The sequence below is a fragment of the Amphiprion ocellaris genome, chromosome 12, assembly GCF_022539595.1.
Source record: "Amphiprion ocellaris isolate individual 3 ecotype Okinawa chromosome 12, ASM2253959v1, whole genome shotgun sequence".
Lineage (NCBI taxonomy): Eukaryota > Metazoa > Chordata > Actinopteri > Pomacentridae > Amphiprion > Amphiprion ocellaris.
In genome coordinates, this window is record NC_072777.1 from 13,370,560 (window position 1) to 13,398,038 (window position 27,479).

Below are 27,479 nucleotides of genomic sequence, written 5' to 3' on the forward strand. Positions count from 1 at the left end.
ACCATAAAAAAGAACAAGCACGAAACTATGTTGTGTGATATATGACCTTATAATTGAGTTATACTACAGAGAATACATTTTTGAGTTCTCTCTACCTCCAGCCATTGTTGAATGGTTTCCATAGAGGACTTTATATTGCTGTGAAAAGTTTGCTTATAGTGAGTGAAAATGTGACAGAGCAGAAAATGCCCACAGACTTCTTGGGCTTCAAAGACAAAATAAAAATAGTTCCAATTAAGTTGCCGAAAACAGTGAAGAATCCCCGTTGTAGTTAGCGTTTAGCTGATTGCACAGTCAAACAGGTATAGTTTACCATAATGTAAGACAAGGAAAAGCAGTAGAAGGTTACATTTGAGAAACTGGGATCTTTAAAGGTTTGTCATTTTTCATGCAAACAAAACAATTAATAGGTTATTAAAATAGTAATTTAACTTTCTGACCAAAGACAGCTGTTAAGCTCCTAAATGATCATTTTAACTTTAAACAACCAACACTCAACACCTCAGCGAGGCAGTATGATCCTGCAGGTAATTCCACTTTGCTTTAGCCTTGAGAGTTTGTGTGTGTGTATGTGTGTGCATGTGTGTGTGTGTTACAACTGTTCAAAGACAGTTTTGAGTCTTTAGATGATTAGATATGGCGCACTTGACTAGATTGAGTATGCATTTGATACACAGCGTGTTCACTGGTAGTGTGATTAAGGATAATGTTTGATGGCTACTCTTTGCCCTAACATTGAAGAGAAGCGCTGCACACACTCCGTACACAAAAGTATAATCCCTTCTCCCTGCAGGTAAATATCTGCTCAGATGTAGCAGAATGTGGACCGGGTGTGGCTGGCTGTGAGCTGGAGGATGGGATTCCATTAAGCCCAGTCGGGGTGGAGAAGACCCTCCAGTACTCCACTGACGGAAACCTCCAACTAACATATAAGGGACCCCTAGACGATCCTACTGGTACCAAAAACACAAACATTGTTTTAAAATCATGGAAATTCAATGTTAAGTTGAATTGAATAGCTGTAGGGCACTAACATTTTTAAGTGATGGATTTTGGTACTTGTCAACATTGATGCACATAGCCAAGTTATGGAATTACAGGATGAAAACCATGAAAAATAGTACGTCCCTTCAAAATGAATAATGAATATCGCTGTTCTTCAAGCATAGTTTAGTATTTAGAAGAATACCACAAGTAATGACCTCCCTCATGTGTCCTGTCACCTTAACTTAAAAAATTCTTTCGTCACATGTATTGGCTGTGTCAACAGTTACAACTAAAACCGTTCGAAAAGGCAAATAAAGTCTATCTACCTATTAGTGCCAAAAAAACTGACACATCAATTTTCCATTTAAGATTGACTCTAGAGCACTGAAGATTATCTTGGATCTGCACTGTATTCCATCTTTGTATTTATATTTTCCTTTTTCATCAGCAACTCGGGACACCTTCACCATTATCTTTGTGTGTGACCCAAACTCCCAACATGGCTCATTAAAAATGATACAAGAGAACGTGGGTACGTCACCTGACCATGTGGTCCATGACGTCCTCTTTGAGTTCTCCACTGCACTGGTCTGCATGCCTGCTCCAGTTGACTGCAGGATCACTGGTATGGACACATGCACAGTACACAGTAGAAGGACTTTCAGACTGTAAATAATAGTTAAATTAATTTTCAATCTCTTTAAGTTTTCTTACAATTATTTAGTCAGGTATTCATTTAGCTTTTAGTTCCTGTTACCTGATAGTTAATTTTGATTCCCATATATCAGTACGTACTGGAACTTTGAAAAGAGGCACATTGTTTGCAGAATAAAGCACTATCTCAGACCATATGCACTTATGATAAGCCGTTTTAGCATCTGGAAATGCATTGCTAATATCTATAATTCAGTTCTTCCTAGTTAAAAAAAACAAAAAACATTTAAGATGTCCACATTGTCTTTCTTAACAAACTACATCACTTTTTCCATTCATGTGTATGGACTTTCACATTGTAGATGTCTGCAGCTGAAATATGACTAATATTATTCCAGTTTCAAATATCCATAGTTTAATACTGGCTAGTCCAGTTGAATATATCTTTAATTCCCCTCTACACTGTGATTTTTTTTTTTTTTTTTTTTTAAGTTTTGTTTTACGTAGTCAGAATGATGTACACATTTTAAGCTGTAATTAAGACTAATCATAGTATAATTACAGATATCTTAAACTAGAAATTTGACTGGGCGTAATGAAATTCAAATATTTGTAGTTACGCTAAACTCTAGCGGTTGGAGGCTACGGCAAGTCAGAGGCGAGTGCTGCTTGTTTTTCAAACATACTATGGCACTGCAACCATAACCACATAAGACAACCTGCTTCATCACCACATCAGAGCAGCCTGAGGTCAAAGGTCTAGAAAATTTTAACTGTGAGTCTCAAACAAATCTCTCATCCTCAACGAGCTCTTTGCCAATTAGCTCTTCTTATTTTACAGCATTTTCTAACAGTCTTATCCACCACAGTAGCCATCACTGCTGCCGGTAACGTTGTTCAAAGACTTTGCTGGACTACTATCCAATGGGAAGCACAAGAATTCTGAATAGTCATTACAACATTTAAGATATCTGCAACTGGTATTCTGACTAGTCAAAACTTAATCACAGGTATTTCTAACTGTTGTTTTGACTGGTCAGAATGAGATCACAGATTGCTGGAATAAATATACAAACTAGTCACAGTGTAACTCTGACTATTTGCAACGCTGTTGTTATTTTTAGTTTTATTCTCGGATAGTCAAACTTGGTTGTTAAATGTTAAAATGGCTTGGCATAGACACGCCTCCCCTTGCATGTGTGTTTGTAAATATACTTTTTTTTTTTTTTTTTTTTAAATCTCACCTTTAGATTCCCATGGTAATGAGTATGACCTGAGTCACCTGATTCGGAATGGAGACGACAGCCCCTGGATTCCTATAAACACCGATGGGGCCACATCACGAAACTTCTACATCAACGTCTGCAAACCTCTTCCAACTCTGAAGGACTGTCCAGGTCAGGAAATGAGAGGTTTAGACTGGCACATAAGGTTATGATGTTAAAATAAATAGATAATGTGATGAAATCAAACATGAGATATTAAACCCAAAGGGAGTAAGGGTTTGGACTTACCTTGCTTGTATAATAGCAATAGAACGCCTGATACTAAATTTATTATACATATATCTGACCTTGTTGAACAGAATTTTGTTGCTTAGGTTACTGAATCGAGGCTCTAAAAACAAAACTAACAGAAATCAGCTGAGTGAGTTAATCAGTTCAACAAAAGAGAAATGATCAGCAAGTATTTTTGTCATCAAGGAATCATGTTTTTTGTTTGTTTATTCATGCTTATTGCGGAAATGCCAGTTTTTTCTGGTCCATAATAAACTGTTTCATCAATAGTTGCAGCCTTATCCACATGTATCGGAAACTGATGTAAAGCATAACAGTAAAACCGCTTGTTGCTAATCGATCATCAGTTTAATCTTTTTTTTTAAAATCAGGCTTTATATTTATTTACCATAAAGTGATATGTAGCAATATGTCATAATTAGGGTTGGAATTTATAATGGTCTCTGTTTTATATAACAAGGTCCATACATTTGGAAAAATACAGGAAAAATGTAGAAAAATGGACAGAATTAAACTCTATGTCCCTTTTGTAGTGGGTCCTTTGGGTGCTTGTGGTGTGATCGATGGGAAAAGTTACAACCTGGGATATGTCCAGTCGAGCCCGCAAGTGGCAGACGACGGTTCCATCAGCATTGTGTACCAGAACGGAGATCAGTGTGATTCCTCATCCCACTTCTCAACACGCATCCTCTTCCAGTGTGATGACAACCCAGTGAGTATCATTACAGCTCCGACTGTGACCACCCACTCTTAAACTAACCAGGTCACGACTAGGGGTGGGTATGGGTAAAGCTTTTAACAGTACCATCACTCTTACTGATACTTCTTAATGATCTGGTACTTAAGCGTTACTCTTGACTGACCTTTTTGGTCATTTTGAAGACCAGAATCATCTGTTATTTTAAATTGCCTGTCTTTCATTACTTACATTCACAGTAAAAAAAAAAAACCAAACAAACACTTAATTTTATTTTTTACTGTGCGGTCTTGTTAGTTTAGTTCAAGAAAACAGAATACTTTACCCACTGCCAACACTGTCATTTAGTTAGAAAGAGGGTGAAAATACAGAAAGAAAGAGAGTTTGTCTCCAGCCTTCAAATTAATAATTTCTCTCTGCTCTGAGGGCTAATACACAGGCAGTTTGGATGATGTCCTGCCCATTTTCAAATTGAATTCATGAACACAGTCGTAAATACACAGTCAGCAAGCTAATGGTTACTTTTATTCATTAACCATGTTCGGATAGTTTCCTTATCTTTGTGTCTGGCCTCTAGGCTGCTAGCATATATAACTTGCGGGCTAACAAGAGTTTAATTCAGAGCTAAGCAGTGGGAAACTGCATTTCCCCACCTGTGTGTGATGGACTTAGACTTGTGAGAAAGAGAGCTGGCCCTCACTCAGACTCTGACAGAGACCTTTGTCAGTAATTGCACAATAGAAGAATTAGAGTTGGTGAGACAAAATGTGCAAGGTAGTTTTTGTGTAGCAGCAATAAATAAGAGAGATATTTTCCTAATATCTCTAGTACCAATATCAGAACTGATAACATTTGGGCTTATTGATCTCTGGCTTTTAATCATTTTGCATCATGGCACATTAAATACCAGATTAAATACAGTTTTGCATTGTCTGGAATTTGGTAAAACTTGGTTGCTTAATGGCACAAAAACAAAAGAGCAATCTGTTTTTTTTTCAGTTTCTGACAGTCCCAAATAATAAAAGAAGTGGAAATGTTAGTCTTCTGTAAAGCTCTATATTCCAGGGCTATCGTCAGTAGAACTTCTAAGGCTGACTAATTTAAAACCACATTTTCTTTTTTCCCACAAAACGGGTCACTATCCCCATTATGATGCATTGTCCCATATTTGACAAAGGTATACCTGCAAGTGAGTCTCATTTTAGCCATGTTCTTATTTTGTTCATTGTAAATGCGCACCACATGGAGCAGCTGCATAATGAAGTCTGTCTGTAGTTCTTCCGTTCTGGTTCATTTGGGAGGAAGCATAAATGCAAATGAAGTTCCCAGCAACAGCTCAGAAATGGTTTCGGCTCAACATGCAGCCCACTAATTTTATCATTGTTAACATCAATTTTGTGTGTTTGTGCTCGTTTACCTCTAGGGCTCTCCCATGTTTGATCGTAAAGATGGGTGTGAATATGTCTTCATCTGGAGGACATCCGAGGCCTGCCCTATCAGGAAGTCCCAAGGTAAACACGTATTCATGTGACAGAGTGTAGAGAAATATTTTAAGGTTAAGACTGCTGCTGTCAGGTAATTATGACTAAGGAAAAAAACATATAATTGAAATTTGGGGTTTGTTCACAGAACAGCTACCATGGAGATGTCCAAAAAATGTGTTTGAAATTAAACTGCATCAGAGACCATAATGAAGTTTTAATAGATTAATGTAATTAATCTGAACTCTTCATCCCAGGTGTTGACTGTCGGGTTCGTGACCCGAAGAGTGGCTACGAGTTCGACCTGAACTCTCTGAAGGACAAAGATTACCCTGTCACGAATGAGAAATACACCTACCACCTGTCGGTCTGCAGTGCGCTCCAGAAAGACATTTGCACCCACACAGACACAGGCATTGAATCTGTGTCTTCCTGCCAAGTGGATGGAGAAAACCACAAGATTGCAGGTATGCAGATGTAAAAAAACTAGAGTAGAATTGGTGTAATTATTCTTGTACTTTCTCTTTAATGTGTGTTTTCCCGTATTCATGTGTATGCAGGAATGGCAAACCAGGTTCTCAGCTATGTGGGAGACCAGATCATCCTGAACTACACCAATGGAGAGACCTGTCATAAAATTTACCAAAGATCCACAGAGATCTACTTCTCCTGCCACCCTGACAAGCATCCTGTGAGTTTTACATATGCATGCAAAGGCAGAAATTACTGAATTTAATAATGATTGACTACCATGCTATAAAATTCTGATGAGGTTCATTGTGATTTGGACCTAGAGTGAAATTTGCATAGGGCAACTTGCTAACAAGTTGTTTTGTAGTTTGTTTTCACTTAAAGGTGGAGTATGTGATTGTAAACCAGTACACGTTTGTCAGATTAAGCAAATGTTTCCTCATGGTGCACTAACTGTTTGTTCTGTTAATGTGCTGAGAAAATAATCAATTTTTCATACACAGCCATACACATACATTGAAATATGCTACCTAAATGTCAACAATCTTTCTCTAGATTTGCAGACTTCACCTTTAAACACACATCAAAGCTGCGTAAATGTGTCCCATTCTGCTCTCAGGTGGTTGCTTTGTTTGCGGTGGTATATGTAAAAATATACACATAATATGAGGTCCAAATTTTTGTGAAAATGCGTTTCTAGTTGAAATTGCACACTGGAATGGTTGGTGATGATTGTTGGTGACTAGCTTGATCACTAAGTTGGTAGAAGCTTGTAAACAAGACAGCTTCAAGGGACTTTTCCAAACTTTTGAGCGAGCCAGGCTAACATTGCCTATATCAGTATCCATCTTATATTGATGCATCTCATCGAGTAACTATGATTTTCTCTGTATGTTATGTTATGTCACTTGTTCAGGGAAAACCAGAGTTCATTAAAGAGACTCCAGATTGCACCTACATGTTCAGCTGGCCCACTGCGCTGGCCTGTGTCCCAGTCAAAATCACCAGCTGCTCCTACAAGTAAGTATACTCTGCCACCTCATGTGTCACCCTCCTCATGCCTGTTCTCGTTCTTTCCTCTCTTTGTATTCTCACCTTATATCCAGGTAGTTCCTTAAGAAGACACATATGCAGAATTTCCATCCATTTTTTATTTTCTGTTTTCAGTGATGATCAGGGCCACTCCTATGACCTCTCCCCTCTGGCTATGGACTCTAAGAATTGGGAACTATCTACTGAGGGCACGAACAAACGGTTTTACATCAATGTCTGCAGGTCGCTGGTGCAGCAGGGAGGTCAGTTTGTGTGCTCGTGTTTTAGTAAAGGACACAGCTTCATATTTTGCTTGGGTTTGCTTAGCACATTGAAATTGAATTCTGTCTTTAATGTATATTCTCTAAAATGGATCCAGTAAAATCCAAAGCTGACCCTCTGCTCATCTTGCAATAGGTTCATGGAAGTGTCCGTCCAGTGCAGCGTCCTGTATGAAGGTTGGGGATGAGTATGTGAGTCTGGGGGAGGTGCAGTCCAGTCCTACATGGGACAGAAATGTCCTGAAGCTGCAGTACACCAGTGGCCAGCTTTGTCCAGATGGAAGCCGCCACAGGAGCACCATCATCCGCTTCAAGTGTGACAAAGACAAAGTGGTGAGATACATTCTACTAATGACAGATCTAATACATCTGAAGAGATCCTTCTTCACTGGACACAGATGTCAGTCTGCTGCAACTAACAGTAATCATATTAGTAGCATTTAGTTTTAATTATTGTCTTTGAATTTTAGTGTCATAACGAGCACCTAAAACCTTTTTCTTTTTTAAATTAAGGTACATAATTTTCTTCATTGTCAACAAAATACATATTGGAATCTTTTTGGATTGGTATTTAGTCCTATTGCTGCATATAGGGAAAAAGAACATAAAAATGAATTGGACACATAAATAGTTTCCACAGCTAGAAATTTACCAAGAGCCTTTCAAGTAACTAAACCAGTATTTTAACCAAGGGAACCAACGTAACAATTTTGCCTTATTTAGTCATTATCCTCGTCTGTATTTCTTATTGCAAACATAATACTTTGCAAGAAGACATCATATTGTATATTTAAAGTAGCTGAAAACTAAAACAATTGCTGAAACATGTTTTTTCATTGAAAATACATTCATCCATCCATTATCTATACACTGCTTAATCCTATTTTTTCCATGCTTTTTCAGTGCAGTGTATATACAAACTTAAACCACTAAAGGAACTTTTCCTTCACACATTCCTTGTCTAGTTCGTCTGGTTCCATAGTCCCTGAAACTGAATTAGTCAAAACAAGCTAATTGCTGTACATTAGCTAAAATGTCTGGCCACTCCCAGTGCTGAAGATGAGTCTAAGGTATACATATCATCTCTTAGAAAACCACTAGACCGATAAAATAGCCAGGAGAGGTGTATTAACAAATATATATTTGATTAAAAGATATGTGTACTCCTGTCCCTCACTCAGGATTCCCGGCCTACTCTGATCTCTGAGATTGAAGACTGTGTGTACACCTTCCTGTGGTCAACAGCTGCTGCCTGCCCTCTAAACAGCACCCAGCATGACGACTGCAGAGTAACCAACCCTGCTACAGGTCAGACGATCCGCTCTGTCCCCACTGATTTCTGTCGTGCGGATGAACAGAAACTTAGTACACCTTGTAAATCTACTGTACATACTGTGTGTCCCTTTATTGTTACAAAATTACAACTTGGGAGCACAACAAGTTGAAAATGCAGTGGTTGAAATGTATCTAGCTCTACAAATGGGTAAACAGGCCTTCTTACTTTCTGATGAACCCATCATCTCAGTAACTGTGTTCATAGAGTATGTGAAAATAGACATAAATACAAGAACAGTCATAATTGTATAAAACTGGATATTCAAAGGTGTGTCATGTCGCCCCCCCCCAAATTCTCCCAGGTCATTTGTTTGACCTGAACTCCTTGATGAAGGAAGGGGGTTACACTGTGTACGATCATGAAGAACACAGGAAGATGTTCCGTATGAACATCTGTGGAAATGTGACCAACGCAGGATGCAGCCCTGGAACTGGTATGTAAATCCACCCAACTTGTGTGTTATTAATTAGCGACTGACGTGGAAAAATCTACACCACGTTACTGACTTGCACCACCTAAATTTTGTTCTTGCATCAGTTTGATGGGATGAATTGTGAAGCGTGAGCAATGAAATCAGCCTGTATTTGTTATGTTATGATATTTGATTCACACTCAGTCTGTAACAGAAAATGTGCACAAATGTGACTCTGCTGTGTACACTGACCTCATAATGAACAAGGTTGCTATAATCATAAAATTCTAGTTGATCATTAATTGTATTACAACTAATTACAGGTAAGAATTTGTCTTTTCCTGTTCAGTTTTTGTTTCTATTAGTTTTGGATTACGGGTATTAGTGCTTTTGCTGCACAGCCAACAAATGGCTTATTCCATGTTATTTGACTTTCTTTTGTCATATGGCTTAAACCAGTCAGGCTGTAGTTTTGGACTAAATCCATGACGTTAAGATGCTCCTTGAAATGGTTCAGTATTAGAAGTTAAACACCTTGAAATAAACAGTTAATACCATTAAACTGGAGGAGAAAGAGGAGGCACAAATGGTGGAAAACGATGTGGAAATAGTGGTTGAAATACATAATTTCTGGTAGTTTCACCCAGCTGTTTTTGTACAGCTAAATGGAAATCATTTTAATGATTATGGTAAATGATTGCAGCTTAGATATCTGCATTCAGTCAATTATGTAATCATTATGACAGGCCTTTTATAAAAGCTAAAATAAACTGCTGCATGCACTGGGAGATTTTGATTCTTCCCTGTGTGACAGTAGTTAACTCAGAGAAAGAATGTTAGGGAAAAAAATGTGACTGTTCCGGTAATAAATAACACCTGCGGTTTATTCAGTTATGGTTTCTACTAGTCTTTGTTTTCTTTGTTGACTTCAATTTCATTTACAGATAAAGATTTTTGTAGTTCTTGGATCCACTGCAAATAAGTTCAGGGATTCATTCTTTCAGCTCTCTTCTGGTTACTTCTGGTTTAATCTTGCAGAGATTTGTGGATGGTTTATATAACATGAGGTTATGCGTCATGACTGTCTGTCGCCTGCAGCGCACAGCGTCCAAAGACATGTAATGAGAGACCTGAAATTCTAGTAGTTCTCAAATCATTGACTGCTCTTTCCCCAGGATGTACAAGGCTGCACAGTCAGTCTCAATTTGCAGTTATAATTATAGGAATGTTTAGAAATATTTAATTGGTAAGGAATACACACCAATAGAAAGTTATCAAATGCATCTTGTACATATTTTTGAGTAAGATAAGTACTGTAGTTCATGACTACGACGTTCAACATTTACGTACTCTGCAATGCTGAAAATTTACTAATCATTAAATAAGAAAGCTTTGATTCATAGCTGAAGTCAAATCCGATCACTTCCTCATTGATTGATGATTCTAACTTCAGCCAAATGTCACTAAAATCAATGCGCTTTTGCACATTAATGATACTGGATCTCAAAGAACTTTGCATGGTCTCTGGATATTTAGCTGTCTGAACATAATTTATTTGCAAACTGCATTAGTTTATTCTAAAATGTCTTTGTGCATTTGTGTTGTAGCTGTGTGTATTAAGGATACCAGTTCTGCAGTCAGTGGCGGTCAGGTGAGCAGGAAACTCTCGTATAAGGATCATGTTCTGGAGCTTTCGTATGAAGGAGGAAGTCCCTGCCCAGCAAACCCCAACCTCAAACACAACACAATCATCCATTTCATCTGCAGGTACTACCTGTCTTCTGATTTTCTCTTTAATTTATTGACAGTTTTCATTGCTTTTTTTTTTTTTTCAAGTTGTTCAAACAACTGAGCCACAGCTGCCCAACCGAAATGGAAGTTCACTATAGTATATAGATTGTAAGGGCTCCAGTTTTCTATTCAAAAAAGGTTGAACCATATCTGTATTGTTGAGGTGAAGACAGCTCAAAACTTAAAGGTCACCCTCCATTCTAAATATGTTTTGCTTGTATTTTAAAGTCCTTCTAGTTGCATTGATTTACCAACCAAAGACTCTTCTGTTCATCAAATTACATCACGTGTAGATGTTTTTCCATGAAAAACCCATATGCACATATGAACAAGGTTAAAAAAAATCTTGATTTGTGTAGTAATTGCAAGCCCAGCATGTGCAGACTTTGACCCCAGACAGCTGTTTTTACATTCATCTGCTGAGATATGAAGGTTCACTCACATCAGATCTAATAAGAAAATGTGAAATTAAGAGCTTGATCACGATTTTTCTTCTTCTTATTTAGTATTAAATTAGTTCAGGCTTTCCTACAACCATGAGTCACATGCAAAACAGTCTTCCCATTTTAGAAGAAGTATCTTTTATCTTTAAGCAGATAAGCAACCCAATGTCTAGAACTGACTAGGTGTGACTGGAACTATTGTGAGACTCAATTTACTATTTTAAGCACAGTAATTTAAAATGTGTCAACACATGAATTGAGCAGATCTTTAAAGATGCTGAATAAAACTGGTCTTAATTTTCTCTAATCATGTGTCATTTTTTGGCAGCCGTTGAAATCTTCAGTTCGAAGTGGACGCATATTCATAATCAATGTTTTTGATTTATTACAACGTACGTTTCTGTCAAAATAACGCAACAGGGACTACATTTTGTGCTTTTCACTTTTAGAAATTGCAAAATGCATTTTATTTATTTGTTTTTTCAAGGAAAACAAACATGTTTCGGCAGTTGTTTTAAATTGTATTAAATGTACAGTGTGATGGCATTCTTGCACAGTATCGTGTCTGTCTTGTTAGAACTCAAATGGAATATTTAAGCTGTGTTCTGAGTATTATATTTGTGTTTGTACAGGCCACCTAATATGGGCTCAGCCCCCCCAGAGCCAGTCCTCATTGACTCAAACTCTGAAACCTGCACACATTTCTTCTCTTTCCACACACCCCTGGTCTGTGAACAGCCTGTAAGTATGTAGCTGTTGTTTTTGGTTCACATTATAGGACATTTTTGTCAAGGGTCACTGCTCCTAGCATGTGTTTGTAGGTGTGTGCTATGAAATAACTAGCTGTCTAACTCACAGTTTACCATAACTAGGTAGATGCCTCACAAGTAATGAAGAAAACTGTGTAGACAGAAAAGATGCAGTGCAACATGGTCCTACAGATGTTATCAGTTTCTTTGCTGTGGTAATATTGGCTTTCTGCAGCACTAAATAATTTTAGGATACTGTAAAGAAGTGTGTTTTTAATAAGAAGTTATTCCCACAGATTAAAGTGGAAAGCATCTTGCATTCCTTCGCAGATTAGCTCTAAATTGGCTATTTCACAGAGAAAGTGGAATTTTGATTGAGAGAAGCAAGCAGGTGAACTACAATCAGATTTTTCAAGGATCATCGAAGAAGAGAGGAATGTAGGATTAGATTTTTTGGTGCAGTTGAGATGTGGGTTTGTCTCCAAATCACTTGTTCAAAAATCATTTTTGAAGTTCAGCTGAATTTAGTAGAACAAAGGAGGAAAGCTTTCTACAGCCGCTTTGTGTTAAATAAAGGAATGATACCATTCTAATATAAAAATGGACAAATTCCTGAAGCCTCATAACAGCTGCTATTCAGTTTGTCAGGGCTACAGTCCAGTTTTGGCCTCTACAAAGTTGTACCACTGACATTCCTTTTCATTTGATTTTTCAGGTAACATGTTCAGTCCAGAATGGCTCTGCTTTGATAGACCTGACTCCCCTGATTCATATCAGTGGATACTACACAGCAACAGGTCAGTGAGCCAAGGCTTCATATCTAAACATGTTATTATGGAGGAATAACTGGAGACCAAATCGAAAACAATATGCATCATGTCAAGCTACTTATAGTCATGTCCAAAATTCATTTGATTTCACCATTCCTCCATTTTTGTCCTTTCAGATGAAGCAGTGGACCAAAGTGATGACTCTTCAGACTTTTATATCAACATCTGTCAGCCATTAAACCCCATCCCTAGGGTCACCTGCCCACCTGGAGCAGCCGTCTGTATGGATCCTGTTAATGGACCACCAGTGGTGAGACATGCTGACAGATAATCTCCTTTAAACTGTTGCCACAAAAGGTAGATAAGCTACTGACTTGGACCTGCCTTACCAGAGACATTAGACTGACTAAATACAAAAAGGTCAGCTCTAGACTGGTTTTTGGTTCACATCTCTTTGTAGTTCCATTTCCATGTGTTGTTTGAGGAAACCAAGTGATATTATTGGAGACATGATCTATGTGTTTGGTGTCTCAAATACTATGTTAAAAAACAAACAAAACTAAAACAAAATAAATATGAGAGGTGATCAATAACCTGTTTGTTGCACATGTATGTAGTGCGTCACAGTCACACACGTACAACATGCTAGCAGTAACTGTCACAGGCCAGGAGACCATGTGACACCACGCTCTTGCCAGCAGCACTTGTGTTACATATGTTTTTGTGACCACTGGTAGGTGCACGTTTGCAGTTTGCAAAGAGCAAACATCACTTTCTGTGTCAGTCAGCAGCCAGGATGATCCAACCTTCATGTCGAGGTGGATCTGCGGCTACCATCAGGAGAAGAAACAACAGTTTTCACAGTGGAAGAACACACAATGTGCAAGACAAGACAAAGACCATCAGTTCAGGAGCATGTGGTTTTGTTGTTTGTTTTTTTTTTAACATTCACACTGGTTGTGCACTGTGACTTTGATCCAAACCAGTGGACTGTCAGTTCAGAACTGTAACGTTCTGAGTGAAAACATTTGGCACCTTTTTTCTTGGTTTACCGTTTTCATGCAATACAGGAGATTCATTGCTGATGGTTACATATGGTGCACAAAGAGACTTATTGCAGGTTCAAATTTTTATACAAACATAAAACTTAAAACAACAACAACAACAAAAAAATGGCAGATACAACATGCCATAAAGATTTTCTAGGTTAAGGCCAACGTGTGCGTATATTCATGACATTTAGACTGCAGTTTGAGCATCAAAGTTCATTTATTGCTGAAAGTCAGCTTTTGTGATTCTAACAAGGCAATTTAAATGTGAAATGCAGGTGACCTCATGCTTTTCTAGATTTCTTTTTGTCATTTGTCATTTAAAATTCTCAAATTGAACCTTACTGTTTAAGTTTAATTTATTAAACACTGTGACAACAACAACAGCGGTGAATGAGAATGTATATTTTTCAGCAAACAATAAGTGACCGTGTTGCTATTTCAGATTGGGGCTAATAATAGGGACTAAACTGAGGGTGAATATTTTATTGTTTTTGTTTTGCAGCATTTCCTCATTTATCCATTTAAATCTCTGTTGTTGTCTCTAAAGGATATCGGGCGGACTACCAGCGGTCCGGAGCTCAACAGTGCAACAGGTGAAGTGTCCATCACCTACCATAGCTCCACCAAGTGTGCAGCTGACCCTTCACAGACCTACACTTCAACCATCATCTTCACCTGCCAGAGAGGCCTGGAGCTGGTCAGTCAGCTCTTTATGATAAAGATACTTTGACATGCATCGTTGCTTGTGTGACGATTGAGATCTCCTTGTTTTATTTTTGAACCAAGCCTTTATATCTATATCCAGGGCTCTCCACAAATGCTGAGACTGCAGAAATGTGTCTATTTATTTGAGTGGGCGACCCCTGTAGTCTGTTCAGATGCTTCTCACACCAGCGGTTGCCAGCTTACCGACTCTCAGCTTCAGTTTACCTTTAACCTGACGTCCCTCACTGGTGAAGTCCAGGTGAGTTTCATGGGCTTTGAGTTCAGTCTACTGAGGTTACATCCCAGCGATTTTGAACACCTTTCATCCAGAGGAAATGTATTTACTGTAATTTGTGTTACATTTTACAATAGCTGTAATATTTTGTTTGTGTTTTTTCTATTTGCTAGGTAAACGGGAGCTCCAGCATGTATCACATCAATGTCTGTGGCTCAGTAGCAGAACCGGCTTGTAAGCAGAGCGCAGTTTGCCAAGTGTCTGGTTCTGGTTCAGACAAGTCAGCTTCATCATTTGGCATCAGCAAGGCCATGACAATGGTCTTCAAACATGAAGAGCAGGCTGTGCTGATGCAGTATGGTGGAGGAGATCCCTGCCCACCTGGTAAGTTTGCTGTACTGCCCTGAATATATGGACCTATCCATAGATTGCATATGTCAAAAAAATCCAAGAGACGGCAGGTTATTATGGTAATAAGCTGAAAAACTTTTGTACAAAATGTTTCTAAATTGGTAAAAGACAAAACCCAAGACATGCAACATAATACTAAAGGACAAAATCCCAAAGGCTAACATGGCATCTCCACAAATTACAGAAAGTACAAGGACAATTTGGTGGCAAAGTAGAAATTCTTTGGCTTCGGAACAAAGTGGACTTTGTTCTTGAATAACTATAAGGTTACCTTCAGCTTTTAAAGCTGTCAATGAACATTGCTTTGAGCTGTTAGCAGGGAAAATGTTTTTTAAGACCAAATCTGAAGATGTTTGGCTTTTTAATGGGTGAATGAATCCTTCTGATCACAACTTATTAGGATGAATGTTACAATTCAGTCTAATTATTGATCATATTTTTTTGTAAGGCAATTAAAGAAGTAGTTGATGCATTTGTGTGTTCTAGTGACCACTGAGAGTGAGGTGTGTGTGTTCCCATTCATTCTCATGAAGAAGTCGTACACAGAGTGCACCACAGATGCAAGGACAGATGGCAAAAAGTGGTGTGCTACCACAGGCAACTATGACACGGACAGAAAGTGGGGATTCTGCAGTGCAGGTGACAGCTTGTGGACAAGTGGTGTCCGGTCACTTCGAATCACATCTCAGTTATTGTCTGTAATTTGAAAAAGTCAATGTTAAAGGTTTGCTTTTGATGTTTGCGGCACAGGCATAGACTGCAGCTGTGAGGTGGAGATAGAAAGGAAAGTAGAGTTAAAACAAAGAAATGACTGCAGTGGTGGATTTGTAGTAAGATCGCAATCATGTGATCGTCAGCAGGCAGCTGACGTAGTGTTCACTTGAAGTCATACTTACAGTGACACCGTGCTGCTATCTCGTAGTGGTACGAATCTTTTTTTGTTAAAAACATATTTTAATTCAAGAAAAACATCAATGATATGCAACGAGATTCAGTAATTTCAATGTCTTGAATAGTTTTTCTCATATAAACAATCAGAAACAACCCTCCAACCCATACCATCACACATGCTGCCGAATAAGAAAAAAAAGTAAAGAAGACATTATATAAGTAAATTATAAATAATAATAATAATAAATAAATACAAACACCAAAAAAAGGAAGGGGGGAGAGGGGCACACATTATCTCATGCTTTTTTAATAGCACTGTCAGGGCCATATGGTCTTTTATGGATCTTATAGAATGATACAGAAATCTTTAACAAATCCGTGGATCCAGACTATAAGCCACATCACTGCCAAAATCTAATCAGGTGATCCTTGTGTCATTTATGACCTTCCCTGAAAATTTTATCCAAATCTGTCATTCCGTTTTTGAGTAATGTTGCTAACAGACAGATTAACAGACAAACGTCGATTGTCACATAACTAATGAGCAGAGTAGTTAAAACAACAGATGATTACTTATTTATCTCACTGTCAAAGCAACAGTTTGCATTTCTGGCTCTAAGCTACAGACTTGTACAATACAAACCTGGACTATGTCTCATTCATTTAAACCTCCTATCCTATCTGTGTTTTATTTTCATGGACCTTTTGTGTATTTTTAGGCATTGCACAGTCCATTACATTTATCCTGCAATCCCTTTGGTGGATCTTGCCCCCCACACTGAGAACCACTGCTCCAGATGATATAAGTGTTAATCCTAGACTAAGAAGCGAGACCTAGAATTGTTTATGAGAATAAAATAGATAAACCTGCACTAATTTTGTGCCAAAGAACAATGTATATGTCCAATATCACTCTCTGTCTGTAAGGCTGCAGAGAAAAAAATTATACTAATGTTAAAGGAAGCCTTGTTTTGCTTTTTAAATAGGCAAAACATTTCTAAAAGCTGTTAAACTTGGATGCACTTGACAAAGCCGCTTTTTTGAAATGTTCCCCATACCCTCGGAACATACTATAGAGATATTGGTTTCTATTTATTTGTGAATGGCATGTCTTCTTCAGTTTTCTTCTTCATGTTTAATGGTACAAGATTTTTGTGTTTTACTGCACTTAAGAAGAAGGACTGTTTATTTAGAGTGTGTTCAGAGATTTGTCAAAAAAATGAAATTGCTATTCTAATAAGCTGTGACATCTGTACCTAGTAGAAAAAAGTTAAATTAAGGGATAGTCACGTCCTTTCCAGGAATGCAGGCGCTTACTTCTTGTTGACAATTTTGTTATTTTGTTTTGTTGCATTTTATTCCCTTTTTCCGTTACTTCTCTTTTCACTGAAAACAATCCTGTGATATGCGTTTTTATAATTTAAAAAAAACATTTGTCTCTTTCAGCCACTGGTAAACGTCAGTCCTCTATATTGTTTACCTGCGACCAGTCTGCAGGCCGTGGTTCCCCACAGCTGCTCTCAGAGACAGCCGGGTGTTCAGCCACTTTCCAGTGGCGTACCAGTGCTGTTTGTCCCCCGAGGAAGATGGAGTGTAAGCTGGTGAGCCAGCATCAGACGTTTGATCTCCGAACCCTGTCCTCCCTCACTGAGCCATGGAAGTTCAGCCACAAAGGAGATTCGTAAGTCTGGGTTTAGTATTAGATAGGAACTGTTTTCATGTTTATCTCTTCGGATTATTTTCATATATATTTAAGCACGTGTTTTTTGAGTTACATTTAGTCAAGGAGCAGAAAGGGAAAAATGTCTGTGGGGTGATAGGATATGGTCAGATAGATATTTTATTTTATGAACTCTATAAACTTAAGAGGACTGATTTTTGTCATTATTTTACAGCAACAATGCATTTCTGTGCACATTTTTAAAAGACATGTAACTTAGCATTTTTTACATCAGATTTTCAAATAAGGTAGACACACCTGAAATGTGCCAGATAATAAACCATTTGTACAGTTAATTTTGAAGTGTACTACAGCAAAAATCCTAATTGTCAGAAAAATATTCTCTAAACAAGGCATGTTTCTAACAGCATGCTGTAGTCCTCCTGGATCTTTACAAAATGACACTTTTCTCTGGTTTGTGTTTACGGCTTCAGGTATTTCATCAACCTGTGTCAGGGTATCCACGGTGGAGTCATTGGCTGTCCAGAAGGAGCAACCGTGTGCCGACGCTCAGCAGCAGGAAAGGCTCAGACCCTGGGCAGAGTCTACACTCAGACAATGAGCTACACTGGTGGGCAAACAAGCCAGATATATTTGCTATGCTTCATGTTGGACTCTTGACGGGCAAAGTGATAATGTCCCAATGTCAACATTTGTATGTTATTCACCATTTAAATGCTAACAAAAACTATTGACATTTTCTCTCAGCATTTTTTATTTTATGGGATTTTGTGCAACTGTTATTATAACTGAAAACAGTGCAGTCCTTGAGGTAATGGAGACAATACAAAAATCTGTTATTTGAGTCGATGTTATTTTTTTGTTTGCTCTTGGCACAGACAACATTGTAGCCCTTCTGTGTGCTCTTCTTTATTCCTTCTAGTAATTCTAATGCTGTTTTTGTATTTTATGCCTTAGAAAAAGTTCCTCATTCATTCTCAAAAGACTTGTCTTCTTCTGCAGACGGAAAGATCTCTGTCAGCTATTCAGCAGGAGATGATGTCTGTGGCAACGGCATGAAGGCCAAGACAGTGATCCAGCTGAGTTGTGGTTCCACAGTTGGACACCCAGCACTCATCAGGTAACATCTACCCCAGTAATCTCAGCTTTTAAAGTTTTCTATTTTCAATTGCATAACAGTTTAACTTCACATATATGTAGTTCTAAATTTTCATATTCCATAGGGAGAAAATTTCAAGTAAGATTTTGGGAAAGAAATTAAACAAAACAGAATACTGCACCATTCACACATGCAGTGAGAATATCCTCACCACCATATGTGATGCAAAAACAGACAATACAGCACATTCTACAAAAACATTGATTTACAGGATTCGTAACTTCCAGTTAATGACAGAACTGAGTGTTTGTCTTTAAAGTTAAAATTTCTTTCTAAAGCGTCATTTGAGGTGCATTGCAAAACAGCAATCCTTAGCAGATGTAATGTTACTCACAGTCACGTTGGCGAAATTCAATATAAAATCTTTATACTGGAGTGTAAAAATTGTCTTTTTTCAACCCTCTATATTTTCTTTATCTGCCATCACCATCTTTTGATTCATATGAAAAATGTACATAAATGAGATTTATTTACTTTACTAATCACAATATAACTTGTCTATGTTTCATTTGTTGTCTTTCTTTCACATTATACACGTTGTTCTGGGTTTTAAACTCACTTGACTTGGTAATCAAAGTCCTAAATCTGGCTTTCTGAAGCATCTAAAATATTCAGCCTTTATCACATCATCTTGTATCTGTGTGTGTCTCTGTGAGCAGGGTTGATGAGGCATCATGTGAGTTTGTGATTGGCTGGGAGACTCGCTCGGCTTGTGCAGTGAAACAGCGTGAGGTGGAGATGGTGAATGGGACGATCCAGGTTCCAGACACTGGAGCCAGCATCAGTCTGGGAGCACTCTACTTCAGGTAACATGAGGACTATCTCCACCTATCTACTCCTGTGTGCTAATACTACGCCCATTAGACTCTGAAGGCTTAATTCTGGGAAGGAGAAACACGCTTAACAGTGTGATCAGAATCAAAATGATGTTTACTTCAATCAGACAACCTTCTGTTAAGGTCTACTTGTTCTTTCTCAGCCACCATCAAGCATCTGGAGACATCCGACCCAACGGTGACCGCTACATCTACCACATCCAGTTGTCTGGCCTCAAAAACAACTCCCTGCCCAAATGTGTTGGTGCCAACATCTGCCAGGTCAAGCTCAATGGACCCACCAGACGCAAGATAGGCTCCTCTGACAGAGCAAAGTACTACATTAAAGGTGATTTATTACATAGTGTAATATTCCATTTCTCACTACACAACAACATTTGAGACATTCTTGGTGTGAAAAACATTTTTTTTGCTACTTGCAAGGCCTGGTCTTCTTGTCTTAACTTACTCATCAATACCCTCCTGCAGCAACTCATAAGTTAGAAAGATATAAAATTAGAATTTTATAAGTAATCACTATTAATTCAATCAATTTAAAGGTTTCCTACTTCCCATTCTATTTTGATTACTACTACTAGTTATTTTGTTACTAAATTGTATTTGTAAAAAATTATTTTTACATAGAAACCTGAAATCTGGTACATTTGTGGACTAGAAATATGAGAAACAGGTAATGTGACATTGAGAGCTCATTCTTCTAGACCTATTCATTGTCCTGCATTGCTTATGTAGATAGAAGCATTTTGAGCTCATAAATAAACAATTCAAGTGTCTTCTTCAGTTTAGGCCATCTGCCTGTTGTGGTTGCCACTTTGGGCTACTTTGGGTGACAAATTTGTGGAACAAATGGAAATGTAGGCTAAACTTGTTCGCCTTTGTGCTGTTGTTGGTTCTTTTGGTTTTTTGCTTTGCCACGGAAAACAGTGAAGTTGGTGATTAGAAATAATGGACAGACATCGGAGAGCATTACAGGATTGTTGCATCAGCAGTCATAACCAGGGCTTATAAATACATTGACATTGACCCAAACCGGTTTAAGGCAGCCTTTGAACCAGTCAGCATTCATCCTATGCATAGTGCCATCACTGATGGGCAAGACACTGTTGGCTTGTTAAAGACTACACACAGGCACGTATCCAGAGACACTGTGTGATTGAATTTCTACAATTCTTCACTCTGCATAGGTGCTGCTCAACAGACACCGATACAGAACCATTAATCCACCATAATACTTTCTTTAGGCAAGCCCGGGATTTAATTTTTATATATTCATTCCTATACATGTATTCATATGCTATTGTAAACTAATTGGAAGGTTTCTGAAGAGGCCTATACAAGACAATAAAAACATGAGTGATCAAGAGATATCTAGATCTAGTGTCACACGAGGTCAGAAAAGAATGAAACTTGTATACAGGTAAACATAGTACACACCAAGAGTCTGTCTTTCAATTTTCAGAGCAAAACAGCTGACCAAACAACCGCCAACTTAGATGTCAATCAGAGTATGAGACTAGGACATTGCGTCCCTTCTAACATTCTCATTGAAGATAATTTGATATGGAAATTATGCCAAATTTACAGCAAAACTGTAGTTTTTAGCTGATGTGGATGGTAAGATAAGATAAACCTTATTGATCCCACAGTTGGGAACGTTCACCGTTACAGCAGCTCCAAAAGAATAAGTATAAAGGCAGTACAAGCATAAATAAGCAGAGAACATTATATACAGATGATTTTTAAAAAAAAAAAAAATTTAAATACTATGTAGAAGACTATATACAAGAGGATGAGGTATCAGTTATTGCGCTTAAGTAGGTGGAATGCATGTGTAAGGGGAAGAAGTGCAGTATTAAACAGTACACAGTGAAGTTTATAAGGTAGCATTGTACAGTCTGACAGGTGCTGGAATAAAGGACCTGTGGAAGCGTTCCTTCTTACACTTAGAGTGTAACAGTCTGTTGCTGAAGACGCTTCTTAAGGAGTTCACAGTCTGATGCAGAGGGTGGGAGGTGTTTACGATGATAGTTTGGCCAGAGCCCTCCTCTCTCCCGCCACCTCAATGGAGTCCAGGGGGCAGCCACAGACTGAGCTGCCTCTTTTTATCACTCTGTTGAGTCTGTTTTTGTCACGCTCAGAGCACCCTCCTCTTCAGCACACCACTGCTGGGGAGGAGGGGTGAGGGGGTGAGGTTGTCAGACAATGTTGCAGTTATAACATCAGTATTTTAGCAGAGTGGAGCAGCAGCTTAGAAATGGCTTTGAAGTGACAGTCAGTGACTATTATTATCAGTAGGTGCAAAACATATAGTAAGGGCTAAACATGCTGTTGCTAAGGTAACGTTCCTGTTATTGAAAGCATTGCTTCCAAATGTTATCATTATTAATTTTAGCGTTAATCATGCTGTCATTTGCGCTAACATGTTACACAGTATGGCAACACATAACATTTAATGTGAGCATATTAACGCCTCTGCTTCTTCATTAGGAGGAAACCTGGATGTGATAGTGCCCTCTGACTCAGAGTGCGGCCGGGAGAAGACCAAAATGGTTTCATCCACCATCATGTTCCACTGTAACCCGTCAGCAGGCGTCGGCATCCCAGAGTTTATGCTGGAGACCGATGAATGCCAGTATCTGTTTGTGTGGCACACAAATGCTGTGTGTGTTTTAACGTGAGTGAACACTATCACTTTTAGTCCTACTGAGAAAACATCTGGAATTTAGCTTGTAATCCAAACGCCAGCAGTAAATAAATGTCTTCTCTGTGAATTGCCTTGCAGAACTGTTGATTCAGAGTCATCTGATGACGGCATTGAGGCTCCAGCTCTGTCTAGGCGGAGCCAGGCGGTGGGGGGCGTTCTGAGCCTCCTGTTGGTGGGTCTGACTGTCTGTCTGCTGGGGCTTTTGCTCCACAAGAGAGAGAGGAGGTGAGGCCTCAACCATCTTTTACTGGATTTTTGTTTTTACTCTGCAGATTTTTGTGAATGCATCTCTTCTGTGTTTTTTTTTTTTTTGTATCCTTCTAGGGAACTGGTGATACAGAAAGTTGCTGGTTGTTGTAGAAGAGGAAACCAGGTCTCTTATAAATATTCCAAGGTGGGTTCAACAAATGGATATACGAGTCCCAGAGTTTCTGCAAATAAAACACACCAGATTTCATCCCTGCTACATTGCAGCTAAGTTGTCATTTTTTGTTGTCATTTGCGGAAAAATCCCTTACTTACATTTCAGCATGTTGTAATTAAGGTGATCTGAAAGAAAACTACACTTATATACCTCCTATTGGCTCCCTTCTAGAGCTTTAGAAAATCTAGCCTTTGACAGAAGATTTTGGCCAGTCACACTTCTTTTCAGGCTAGATCAGGTGAAAAAATATACAGACCAACAAAGTCCTCATAGGTAGGATATGGTGGCTGAATGGGTTAAACATAGTATTGTAACTCAGGAGAGGGTCTGATTCCTGCATGAAGCTGAACATGAATGTTGTCCATTTTCAGGGAAGGAAGACTTTAGGAGCAGGGCTGTATTTTTAAATTTTTTTGTGTGTGCGTTTTTTTTTCCTTTTGCCTTTCCAAATTTCTGCCTATAGTTGTTTTAGATTTTTTTTTTACTTTTCAAGGATGCTGCATCCAATGCAATTGTATTTGGATAGCAGCCTCCTCCTCTATTCATGTATTCTGAGTAAAGAAGACACTTGTCGCTTACAGGTGATAACACTGCGACAGTGGTTTAATCCACATGATTAACTGTAGTGTTTGAGTCAAGATTCAGGACCTTTATTTGTCACAGACACACACACAGTGTAACGCGCAGTGGAATGTATTAAGCACCAGTTCCGGACTAAAACAATAATAAGAATAAAAACACACAAGAAATTAATATATGCACATGTGCAAAATAAATAAATAAATCAAAGTGTCAAATGTTTGGATTAACTTTTCTTTAAATCTTCAGGTCAACATGGATGAAGAAGGTGGTGAAGAAGAGATGGAGTGGCTCATGGAGGAGCTCGAAGCCCCTCCCATATCCTCATCCTCCCAGCACAGCAGGGGTAACCATGGCAATGGTCATATCAAGACCAAGCTGGTGAATACAGACGGTCTGCGCTCATTCTCGCTGGACGAGCAGGAGGACGACAGCGAGGACGAGGTGCTCAGCGTCCCGGGGGTACGAGTGGTCAAATCATCCGGACTCTCCAGACACTCTGCGGCGCATCGTAGCGCATTCCTTCAGGTGAGTATCGTCTCCACACCAGTCTGGGTGTTACTGTGCTCTGGTGCAACTCTCAGAACCTCACAGAAGTCCTTCATTTCAGGAGGAGAGCGACGAAGACCTGGTCGGACTCCTGGACGAGTCAGACAGGAAGAGGAAGAGCAGCAAACCTCGCTCTTCAGGCCTTAACCACGGTAACAACTCCGAAGCCAACAGGAAACGGGACGAGGACGACAGTGACGAGGATCTCCTCAGGGTGTGATGTCACTCTCTCCCTCCTGGCCTCCTGCATCCAATCTGAACTCTTCTCTCAGTGAATGTCTCCGGAATAGCAACAACAACAATGAAGTTCCAACAACATATTGAAAGCAGAAACCTTTCCTCCTTTTTCTGGATATTTTTTTGTTTGGCTACACCTTTACTTTTCCTACTCAGGCTCTGTCCAGTTCACTGTCTACAGACCGTTGAGGTTAGCACATGGCTTTTATTTATTGAAAGCCCATTATTTAAAGTGTTCCTCGGGCCGTTTTGACCTGCACTCTGTTTTCTTTTCTTTCATATTTCTGATTCGACATAGCTTCATTCACTGTAGTTCCATCAGTCTTGCCACATTTATCTGATAAAGACCAAACAGGCCAGTTGACTCTTTAAAGCTACAGTGGGAGGATAAAAGGCATCATTCTCAATGTAGTGACTCTGCAATGAGGCATGTCAGTGAAAAGATGTAAATGATACTATGTTTTTATTTTCTCCTGGTAGTTTGAAATGAAGCTGTGCCATTGCTTTAGCACTTTGATTACCTGAAAGTAACACTGTTTACATGTCTCACTGCAGACTGAGTATATTTAAAGAGAAGAGAACTTTTCTATCTTTGGAGTTGGTTTTGTTTTTAATGTCCTTTTGGCCCATAAGAAGTGTATCGAACAGCTGTGGTGAAATACACCACCAGTACAGCTGAGTAGCTCATTAGTGAAACATTTACGCAGATTTTGGGAGAAAAACAATGGGAAGCTGGTTCAGTTTCCAGGATGTAGGCAGTAAAGGTGTTTCTAAAGGGAATGAAGACACCCATTTGTGTTGTCTTGCTGTTTACAGTTGCTATTATAGCAGATCTTTTCTCTTTCTTTCCCTCGAAAAGAAAGCACGATGCCTTCCTGATGATGAATTTACTTTGCATTTTCATCGATGAATCATGTCCGGCGACAGATTGATTTTGTCTTGTTTTGATCAGAGACATTGTACATAGATGATAATGTTCTATAATACGGACACTTATTTGTTTGTTTGTTGTCCTCACTGGTGAATTGCTCACACGTTTGTTTTTATGATTATTTAAATGGTGATCTGAGCTGATTATCTGTATGTATTTCTGTTCTGTGCAAAAATAGAGTTGGCCTTAAGTGTGAATGGTTGACGAGGTTGACAGAAGTGAAACTTGAGACGTTTGGATTGCGTTGGTTTGAAGTTCCCTTCCCGCTAAAGCCATATTTCTCCCCCTGCCAATCGGCACTAATGTATGGAAGTTGGGATTTTTTTTCTTGCTCGCACACTCTCGTACATTATAGGCTCAGTTTTGGTAGTCAGGTTTGTGATTGTGGACGTTGCTGCATCAGAAGTGAGATTTTAACTCCATAAAATCCACGTTCTTGAAGTGCAGAAAGCAGCCCCGTTTAGCCAAATGCATGTAATGACAACGCAAAAGAAAGAAATGAAGCAAAAATGCCAGATGTCTGGCATTTAACAAGTTTTGTGCGTAATATTTAAACTAGTGTTTTCACAGAGGTTTTGGGTGCCATTGTTTTCTTCCTCAGCAAAGCAGCTGTTTTTAAAAAAATGGTTTAAACAGTTCCGCTGCAGAATCACAAACAGCTCAACTCTTGTAGTTTTTGTAACGTGGTCCCCAGTCCTCACAACAGAGCAAGCTGTGCTCTTGGGGGAGATTTTATTTTCTCTGATGGTCAAAGCAGTTTAAAACGGATGAAAACATGTTTTCTTGGTCTGCAACTAGCTGTTATTTTTTTTATTATCATGGATTAACCTGATTTTGATTTGAAATTTAGGCTATAAATGTCCAAAAATGGTGAAAATGCCCAAAGTTCAAGGTGTCATCGTCAGATGTCTCACCAAAACAAGGTATCTTAGAATGCCACCTTAGGCTGTGGGCTTCTAAATGATCAACCAGAACAGTAAAGATAGACTCATTGGTCATAGAAACATGTAGTTAAATCAGTCCAGACATTCTTGTGAACATTCATGAGATCCGTAGAGTGACTTTTCATCCCACAAGAGAACTGTGTCCTTACACAGACTATAAACATTCATTGCATTAGGTACACTGTATTGCCAGTATTCAGTCCACAGAAAGAAAGGTGATTTCATTTCTGAAATCTCACTAACAAACGTTCACCATTCAGGGTATTTCTAAAGCTTTGTACACAAATTTGTTAAACAAGTTTTTCTAAGACAAAAGCATAAAAAAAAATTGGCATTTGCATGGGAAACCTCGGTATTTTGTATGGATGAGTTTAGGTTGTGCCATAATAGTAAAATGTAAAACAACAATGGGAAACATCATGCTTCCATCCCTTTGTTATAGATAACTTGTATTCCTGTTCATCTCAGATCACAAACAGAAGGTGAACTTTTAAGAAGCACTTTTGACTTTTTGAGGCTCCAGAAAGGTTAAGGGGATCTGAAGCTTCGTTCACATCTCACTTGTCGTATTATCATATCTTTAAGCTACTGATCAGAAAGTATGAAATGTAAAAATCTACGTTTGATTGTGTACAGAACAAGAGAGCATATTTCACGGGACAGGTTTCCAAACAAGCAGATAAATGCAGTCACGAATGAACTCTTTCAATTCCACATACAGTCCAAATTGTCCACCTGAAGTTAAATGAAATCAAACCTGTTGTTGACAGACTTTTTATAAAGTTTCATTTTACATGTTTTCATTCATTCAGCGCGTGAAGCTTTTCAAAATTAACTTCAGTCGTCTTTTTTTTACTAAATTCCTCACCCTGTTAGAAGGAGGTATGAACCGGGATGAAAGCATTTAACTGTGTTTGAGACTTTGTAGCTCTTCTCTGCTGAGGAGATGTTGAGGCACTCCTCGTCACAGAGCAGCAAAAGGTACCGTTTATTTTGTGAAGTCCCTTTTTTTCATCACTGCATAAAGTCTGTTTCTGCTGGCTTTAGCACCAAAGTGTGTGGGCTCATCTGCATGGTACTGTACTGAACCTTCTCTTTCCTGAAGATATTACTGGACATTCTTGTGCTTTTTTGTCATCACTCAAGCAGAGAATTATTTTGTGTTCATGAAACTGATGCAGCATTTTAAGATTGAGATCAAGAGTTCAATTCAGAGGAAGACAAACAAGCTGGGAGCTCACAGTGACTAAAGAAGCACAAGAATTGTTTTGTGATGATTCAGTACTGTGGAAGATCATTATTATGTTTTAGTTGGTGTAAGTTATGTTGTCTGATATGTTTTCAGCTCTTTGCCTGTTTTCCTATTTAAGAAAAATTGATGTAAAAATATTGCATTATTTGAATAAATAAGAGATCTGCTGTTTATCAATGCTATAGTTTCATTACATTCTCTGTAACAAGTAAAGAAAACTGAAGAAGATTGAAGAAATGAGGACTGGAGGCCTCACTTGGACTTCCCT

General features: G+C 38.6%; 1 protein-coding gene across 2 annotated transcripts in view; it reads left to right on the top strand.

Moving 5' to 3' along the window:
* Nucleotides 1-27,384, top strand: part of igf2r (insulin-like growth factor 2 receptor) — a 52,587-nt gene extending 25,203 nt beyond the window's left edge. Inside the window, exons 22-51 of one of the 2 annotated variants that reach the window (XM_023265523.3) lie at nucleotides 794-956; nucleotides 1,436-1,612; nucleotides 2,892-3,038; nucleotides 3,692-3,870; nucleotides 5,279-5,366; nucleotides 5,594-5,803; nucleotides 5,897-6,027; nucleotides 6,724-6,827; nucleotides 6,975-7,102; nucleotides 7,257-7,453; nucleotides 8,302-8,428; nucleotides 8,758-8,889; nucleotides 10,476-10,635; nucleotides 11,735-11,843; nucleotides 12,567-12,648; nucleotides 12,798-12,931; nucleotides 14,221-14,370; nucleotides 14,479-14,637; nucleotides 14,787-14,997; nucleotides 15,511-15,663; nucleotides 17,362-17,596; nucleotides 18,070-18,206; nucleotides 18,599-18,716; nucleotides 19,415-19,561; nucleotides 19,735-19,919; nucleotides 22,079-22,265; nucleotides 22,374-22,520; nucleotides 22,620-22,689; nucleotides 23,548-23,826; nucleotides 23,909-27,384. In XM_023265523.3, the coding sequence (XP_023121291.2) occupies nucleotides 794-956; nucleotides 1,436-1,612; nucleotides 2,892-3,038; nucleotides 3,692-3,870; nucleotides 5,279-5,366; nucleotides 5,594-5,803; nucleotides 5,897-6,027; nucleotides 6,724-6,827; nucleotides 6,975-7,102; nucleotides 7,257-7,453; nucleotides 8,302-8,428; nucleotides 8,758-8,889; nucleotides 10,476-10,635; nucleotides 11,735-11,843; nucleotides 12,567-12,648; nucleotides 12,798-12,931; nucleotides 14,221-14,370; nucleotides 14,479-14,637; nucleotides 14,787-14,997; nucleotides 15,511-15,663; nucleotides 17,362-17,596; nucleotides 18,070-18,206; nucleotides 18,599-18,716; nucleotides 19,415-19,561; nucleotides 19,735-19,919; nucleotides 22,079-22,265; nucleotides 22,374-22,520; nucleotides 22,620-22,689; nucleotides 23,548-23,826; nucleotides 23,909-24,067 (4,605 nt within the window). In that variant the 3' untranslated portion in view covers nucleotides 24,068-27,384. The remainder of the gene's footprint in view (nucleotides 1-793; nucleotides 957-1,435; nucleotides 1,613-2,891; nucleotides 3,039-3,691; nucleotides 3,871-5,278; nucleotides 5,367-5,593; nucleotides 5,804-5,896; nucleotides 6,028-6,723; nucleotides 6,828-6,974; nucleotides 7,103-7,256; nucleotides 7,454-8,301; nucleotides 8,429-8,757; nucleotides 8,890-10,475; nucleotides 10,636-11,734; nucleotides 11,844-12,566; nucleotides 12,649-12,797; nucleotides 12,932-14,220; nucleotides 14,371-14,478; nucleotides 14,638-14,786; nucleotides 14,998-15,510; nucleotides 15,664-17,361; nucleotides 17,597-18,069; nucleotides 18,207-18,598; nucleotides 18,717-19,414; nucleotides 19,562-19,734; nucleotides 19,920-22,078; nucleotides 22,266-22,373; nucleotides 22,521-22,619; nucleotides 22,690-23,547; nucleotides 23,827-23,908) is intronic. The other variant, XM_035946057.2, reaches the window with a different exon arrangement.
* The last annotated feature ends 95 nt before the right edge of the window (nucleotides 27,385-27,479 follow it).